The sequence below is a fragment of the Pollachius pollachius genome (assembly GCF_949987615.1).
Source record: "Pollachius pollachius genome assembly, chromosome: 3".
NCBI lineage: Eukaryota > Metazoa > Chordata > Actinopteri > Gadiformes > Gadidae > Pollachius > Pollachius pollachius.
In genome coordinates, this window is record NC_136936.1 from 36,731,958 (window position 1) to 36,739,457 (window position 7,500).

The 7,500-nt window shown below is 46.6% G+C and overlaps 1 protein-coding gene across 4 annotated transcripts in view; it reads left to right on the forward strand.

The window, feature by feature from the left end:
• nrp2b (neuropilin 2b) overlaps positions 1-7,500 on the forward strand; it is a gene marked incomplete at its 3' end in the record, with an annotated part of 87,117 nt that overhangs the window by 44,712 nt on the left and 34,905 nt on the right. For all 4 annotated transcript variants that reach the window (XM_079733028.1, XM_079733029.1, XM_079733030.1 and 1 more), the window contains exons 8-10: positions 3,640-3,784; positions 6,685-6,860; positions 7,262-7,435. In XM_079733028.1, coding sequence (XP_079589154.1) covers positions 3,640-3,784; positions 6,685-6,860; positions 7,262-7,435 — 495 coding nt within the window. The remainder of the gene's footprint in view (positions 1-3,639; positions 3,785-6,684; positions 6,861-7,261; positions 7,436-7,500) is intronic.

The following is a 7,500-nucleotide window of genomic DNA, read 5'->3' on the forward strand; positions in this document are numbered from 1 at the left end:
CTGCAGACATCTTCATTCGTACAAAGACAGATGGACCGAGAGGGAGGACGGGACGGGAGGGGAGGGAGAGAGACGAGCTGGATCTGTGTGTGTGTGTGTGTGTGTGTGTGTGGGTGTGGGTGCGTGTGGGTATGGGTGTGGGTGTGAGTGTGTATGAGTCTGTGTGTGTATGTGTATGTGCGTGTGCATATGCGTGTGTGTTTGTGTGTGTGTAAGAAGCTGAAGGGAGGACAGTGATGAGAGGAGAGCTGAAGGGAGGGGGAGATGAGGGGAGGGAAAGAGAGCAGCGGAGAAGAGAAAAGAAGAGGAGAGAGGGGAGCTGAAGAGAGGATTGTGGAAGAGAGGAGGAGGGAGGAGCAGAGAATACATGAGAGGAGAGCGGAGGAGAAGAGGGGAGAGTGAGGTGGAGGTAAGAGAGAGAGAGAGAGAGAGAGGAAGTTGAGGATAAAGGGAGGGAGAGAGAGACACACACAGACACACGAGACAGAACGAGGGAAAGCTGAAATAAACGAGGAGAATAGTAATGTGATTTAATCTATTATACCGGGGACTTACTGCATGAAACAAGACCCAGGACAACAAACACACACACACACACACACACACACACACACACACACACACACACACACACACACACACACACAAACATTCCAAGTGATACACAGTCTTAAAGCACCTTCGCACAAAAGCACAAAAATCTCATGCAAACACAACATGCACACAACCCTCCTCTCCTCATGGGAACCTCAGTGCGTGTCTGTCCTAGTGTGATGAAATGAGAGGAGATGGAGGGGCCAGGTACTTTATTATTTTATAAGCCACACACACACACACACACACACACACACACACACACACAGCAGCGGACATTTGAATAATTCAGCGTGTCTGCACTGGCCTCTGCAGAGACCTCAGTGAGTGGGCCACCATGGACAGTGAAAGACCACACCTACTACAAAAACACAGAAGAACACACACACACACAGCCACTACAAAAACCCACACACAAACACACACAAGCATGCAGACAAAGGAGAAAGGCGAAAAGGGAAATTACTTGTTTTATGCCTCTCTTTCCTGCGGAAGCACAGTTAATCTGCACTAATGCCCTGCTGCATTATGGGCTATAGCTAGGTGCAAGTGTGCACGCTCCTGTTTCCTAAACACAGTGTAGGTGTGTGTATGTGTAGGTGAGCGTGTGTGTATGTGTGTTTAAAGCAGTGCGTGTGTGTGTGAGGGGGATGGAGGTGGGGGAGTAATTGTGTATGCACGAAGGAAGGCAAGCTTAGATTTACCAAAGTGAGGATTTTTCGGTGCCATGTTACCTGTGGAGGATGGCGAGAGTATCTGGACCAATCACAGCAGGTCTGAACCCCTTCGGATAATCCTAGACCGTTTTTGCAGTCACTCACTTTTTCCCTCAATCCCTAATCCTCATATTGAGAACACTACATAATACATTATTTAGGGAACAATAATATACACTAATTATGAGCCAGAGAACAATCGACTTGACATGTTTTGGTCCCATAAAGCAGCAGACACGTGTAAAATGTCATGCCTCGACAGCTCATTTGCATAAAGATCTCTACGTGCCGGATCGTCCTTATTGGACCAGCCCTGCAAAATGGTGACGCCCACAAAACAGTGCACTACATAGGGCAAGAGTGGACCACTTCAGACCCCCACTCGAGCCACTCTGCAGTCCAGACACACGCGGGACAGCGCTACTACCGCTGACTCGCGGTTTAATATCTGTCTGCTTTCACTTTGACCAAGGACACAGAGTCATTAGCTGCTGAGAGGCTATTTAACCTCAATTATAACCCGGTGGCCTCGATTACGCTGTGCTTTTACATTCTCCTTCCAGACACTCTTTGAAACCCCCATTTTGTGCTGCTGGTGGCAGACTGCTCCTCCTGCTTGCGGAGGATTTAGTGACTTGTTTCGCTGGTTTGTGGTCCGCGAAAACAGCTGCTAATCGAAAAGGAGGAAGTCTCCCGCTCTCTCTCTCTCTCTCTCTCTCTCTCTCTCTCTCTCTCTCTCTCTCTCTCTCTCTCTCCTCATCTCTTTCTTTTTCCTTTTCTCTCACTCTCTTTCTCACTATCTCTCTCGCCCGCATGACCTAGACAGATCTGTGTGTGTGGGTGTGTGTGTGTGAGTGTGTCATTGCACATTTGTGTGTGCATTTACACCAAGGGAAATCAAAGTGTCCACCAGTCCTTCAGTAGTTCTTTTTCATAATTACACTTTGGCGCACACACACACACACACACACACACACACACACTCTTACAAACAAACACATACACACACACACACACACACACATACTGTTACAGACACACACATACACACACACACACAAACACACACTCTTACACACACACACAAACACACACACACACACACAGACACACAGTCTTTCACACTTGTAGACATACAGTGGTAATTACCGTTCCCAACCACAGACCCATTAAGTCTGCCGGGCCCCAGGGCCTTGGGGCAGTTGTCAATGGGGTCCCCTGCTCCTTCCAGTGTTCTGGTGTTAGGGTCAACACGAGGTCATTGCTTTGCTGCGGCGGGCCCGTGGGTTTGAACCCCAGCTGGTCAACCAGCCGACCTCTGGCCGACCAAGTGAGAACAACCCCATTCATCGACATTCCTTCTCTCTCTCTCTCTCTCTCTCTCTCTCTCTCTCTCTCTCTCTCTGCCTCTCTCTTCAAGGGGCCTCCCAATGTCTAGGGAATATAGAAAGGAAGTACAATTACACACACACACACACAACCCCACAGACACAAACATACACACACACACACAGGAAAGTATGTTATGCTGGAAATGATATTGAGAATGATTTGTAAGTTTATTAACCAGGGAGATGAAATGTGAAGAGAGGGGTGGAGGGGGGCAGGACGCAGGGATTAATAAACACATTAGAAGAGTGAGGGGGAGTGTGAGGGAGTGAGAAAGGGAGGCAAGAGCAGGGAGGGATAGGAGGAAACAGGGTCAGATACTGGGAGATGTAGGGGCTTGGTGTCAGGAGATCAAAAGGTGCTTCTTGCTGTCTGGCCTCGTATTCAATTTCCTCTTGTTCTCTGTGTGTTTCCTGACCCCGGATAATATTCCTGGAGAGTTCGGCTGGGTGTGTTATGGATGACAGGAAATGTTTTTTTTCTTTGTATCCTGCATCTGTGTGTGCGGGTGTGTGTGGGTGTCTGTGTACTTGTGCGCGTTTGCGTGTGTGTCAAAAGGACACCAGCAAAAGATGATACTCTCCCACATGATGTATTACACACTACATCACCCCAGACACTGTGCATGTGATTCAATGTGTCTACCTGTGCGTGTGTGTGTGTTTCTCTATGAACAGATATATCCAGTTCCTAACAAAACACATTTCTGTCCACATGTATGCTTTCTCACCCTTGACACATCAAAGTCAAAGACACAGAGGAAGAGAGTTCACACACACACACACACACACACACACACACACACACACACACACACACACACACACACACACACACGCAAAACCAAACACACGGAGCTCCCCCCCCCCCCCCACACACACACTCACAAAAACCCTCCTCTCCTCACACCCACTAAGACATGTGTGTGTGTTTTTTCCAGGTGTTCCATGCCAACTCTGACCCGACGGAGGTGGTTCTGAACCGGATCCCTCAGCCGGTGCTGGCTCGCTACGTCCGCATCAGACCGCAGACCTGGAAGAACGGCATCGCCCTCCGCTTTGAGGTCTACGGCTGCCAGATCACTGGTAGGAACCACCAAGCTAGAGCTTTGGGGGGCTTTCAAGTATCGGTAGAATTCACTTGAACGTAGTGGGAACTTTTTACACACCTCAGCGTTAGAACTTTGAGCCTAACGTAGCGTTAGAAGTTTAAGGAAGCGCTGTGACTTCTTCCATCACATAGCATTTTAAACGCATGGTTGCAGCAAAGTTAATGCAGCGTAATTCAGCGTATCTGAATTTATCGTCATTCACAAAAGCGTAATTTTTAATTACAATTTTGTTAGGTAAATTATCAGGTTGTTAATTCCTGAAGCTTGTTAACTTGCTAAAACCTTTTCCTCCTAATTGTAAATGCTGGACAAAGTTGCTTGTAATGGATGAATGTAATTTGCTCTAGGAAACCATTGTATCATTCCTGCTACGCTTTCAATCCATTTAAAATAAACGATTTATCGCGTAAAACACCCTAACCTCAACCCTTGTTATCCAGAACACTTAAATTAAACACGTGCACACACACACACACACACACACACACACACACACACACACACACACACACGCAGATGCACACACACACACAGATACACACACACACACACAGATACACACACAGATACACACACAGATACACACACACACACACACACACACACACACACACACACACACACACAAGCTATGGCTGTAATAGAATAAAGATAGAGTGATGAGCAGGTGATAGCATCAGAGAGTGTAACAGGCTCTCAACTTTCATCTGCAGCTCCAGAAAACAAACACAATCTCAGGGCGCATAATCAGCTCAATACTATAAATAGAGACAATCTAATTAGGCTGTCTGTGCTCGTGTATCGAGAGAACCAGAGGGAAAGGGTTGCTGTATGTCTGACTGTGAACCTAAGACAGGAAGAGAGAGAGAGAGAGAGAGAGAGAGAGAGAGAGAGAGAGAGAGAGAGAGAGAGAGAGAGAGGGCGAGTGTGATGGAGCAGATGAGAGAGATATATGTTGTTTTGAGAGAGAGAGTTATATATGGTGTGTTTAGTATGTTGTGTTTGAGTGTGTGTTTCTGTCACATGGTTATTAGGTTAGCTGTTCCAATGATGTAGAGGCCATTCAGTAGAATGGATATGCTTTTATCTAGCACCCACACAAATCACACACACAAAAAATACGCCTGCATGTTTCTGTGTCTGCGTGTGTCTGCATTTGTGTGTGTGTGTGTGTGTGTGTGCAGGTATCATCGGATGAGTTTTTGCAAGCCTTTTTCTGTAACACTGCATGTTGTTGACACCTTTGTAAACATAATTTCAAGTCTTCTCAAAAAAAAAGAAACTGACGTGTGTATTTTTGCTCAATGAAAGTTCACACGTCTGCCGGTCTAAAAAACACAAAAGATAAATTTGTGCTCTAGATCCCAGTCCTATTGTCCTTCAATCTTCCCTTCCTTACTTCCTTCAAACTTCCATTCTTTCCTTCTTTCTTTCCATCCATTATACTATCCTTCCTTCCTTACATCAATCCCTCTTTCTTTCTTTACTGTTCCCTTTCCTTATTCCTTCCTTCCGTCTTGCCTCCTTCCACCATTAATTTCCTCCTTTACTATTTTGAGCACTGTATATCATCCTCTTACGCAGACACACATGGTGCTGTGTTCCTGTATGCCTGCTGGTACATGCATGCAAATATGTGTGTATGTGTGTGCCTGTGTGTGTGTGTGCGTGTTCAGCCAGAGCCTCAGTGGAGTGGCCCTGCGGGCTTTGAGATTGCACACTTTATCAGGGGGAACACAGTGGGAGTGTGTGGGCTAAACTTCACACAGTGTGTGTGGAGCACACTTCATCCTGCGCAGGCGACCTCCACCAACTGTGCACCTGTTTGTGTGGCTGTGTGTGTGTGTGTGTGTGTGTGTGTGTGTGTGTGTGTGTGTTTGTGTATGTGTGTGTTAGATCTATTTCTGTTCATATGAAACAATATCCACACTTCTACTGCACTTCTACAAAGAAAAAATACAGATATAGATGTATGAATGGATCGAGGGTGCGAGACAGAGACAGTGCTATAGGGAGATATAGGGAGAGATAAGCAGGTAGACGGAGAGATAGACGATAGATGAGTTTGATGGATGTATAGATAGACTCGATAGAGAGGGACAGACGGATGGAAAGAGAGAGAGAGATGAAAAGATAGAGATATGGATGTATATAAAGATATATGACGATAATGGTTGTCTTAGGACAGGATTATTTTCTTCCCATTGAGCTGCAGCTGTTGTTGCTGATTCATTATTCAGTCAAGATAGACGGCGATGCCAATGATGTCATTAAACATGCATCTCCACGGAGAACCTCAGAATGTCACTGTCAATCACAGTCACCTCCCAATGTCACCCTCTCTCTCTCTCCCTGCGCTCTCTACCCACTTCTCCCTTTCCTCGTTCTTATGCATTTAGTCAACTTTTTATCTGTGTTTCCCCCTCGCTTCTGCTCCTTTCTCTATTTTAATTTTGAGAACTCCTTTAATGTATCTTTTAATGAAAAGCGTAATGATGCAGTGTTCACATAGTAAGGATGTTTTTCCACTTTTTCAGTTTCTATCTTTTATTTATTTATTTGGTATGGATGTTCGGCTGGTTAGCTATTCCTCAGCATGTGAAGATAAACTATTAAAAATGTCGGTGCCAAATACTTAAGTAAAAAGTGAGAGAAACTGAGTGTGGACCATCTGTATATTTTACTTCTATGTTATCTATATTAGCAGATGCACCACAATTAAACACACACTCTCTTAAACATAGCTCCTCTAAACTGAAAGTATACTCTCTTCTGAAAGCATTTTGCCTTATAGATTGTTATGGGTTGTTAAGATGTCGGTTTCCCCTCTCTGACCATTCTACCATCTTCCCCCTCCTCCTCCTCTTCTTCCAGATGCTCCGTGCTCAGAGCTCCAGGGCATGCTGTCCGGGTTGCTGCCCGAGTCTCAGATCTCTGCCTCTTCCATGAGGGACCTCCACGGCTCCACGGGGGCGGCCAGGCTGGTGTCCAGCCGATCGGGCTGGTTCCCCAGCCCCACGCACCCGGTAGCTGGGGAAGAGTGGTTGCAGGTACCTCCCGCTGCGCTGTTTTTGTCTGTTCATATAGGGGTGCCTTCAGAGGTTACAGATTGTTGGTGCACTGAAGTGTCACAGGCAGTAGATGTAGTAGCAGTTGTTTGACTCCCAGCTCAAAGGCACTGGGTTTGATCCCTGATAGCCGCAGTCTACCTATACGTCTAGCCCCCCCCTACCTGTGCGTTAATGACATGTATCTGAATTCATTGTCACACTCGACCAAAGCTTCTGCTACATGACACCCGTCCATAACGCAGAGTGATGCACAGTGCATTCAGATACCGGTCATTAAGGAGCTGGGAGGGGGACGGCCATTTTGTTCTGGGATCCCCACAGGTTGGACCTTGGGCAACAAACCCAGAACATTCCGCTCTTACACCCTCTTCGTGTTTCAGGTGGACCTCGGGGTGCCGAAGACGGTGCGCGGGGTGATTACCCAGGGTGCTCGGGGGCTGGAAGGCAGCACCAGCGCCGAGAACCGGGCATTCGTCAGGAAGTACAAAGTAGCGCACAGCTTGACGGGCAAAGACTGGACATATATTACTGACAGCAAGACGGGCTACGCCAAGGTAAAGAGAAGGAGATGTGAGGTGACAATGGTTACACATGTTAACAATAAAAGCACATATTGAGG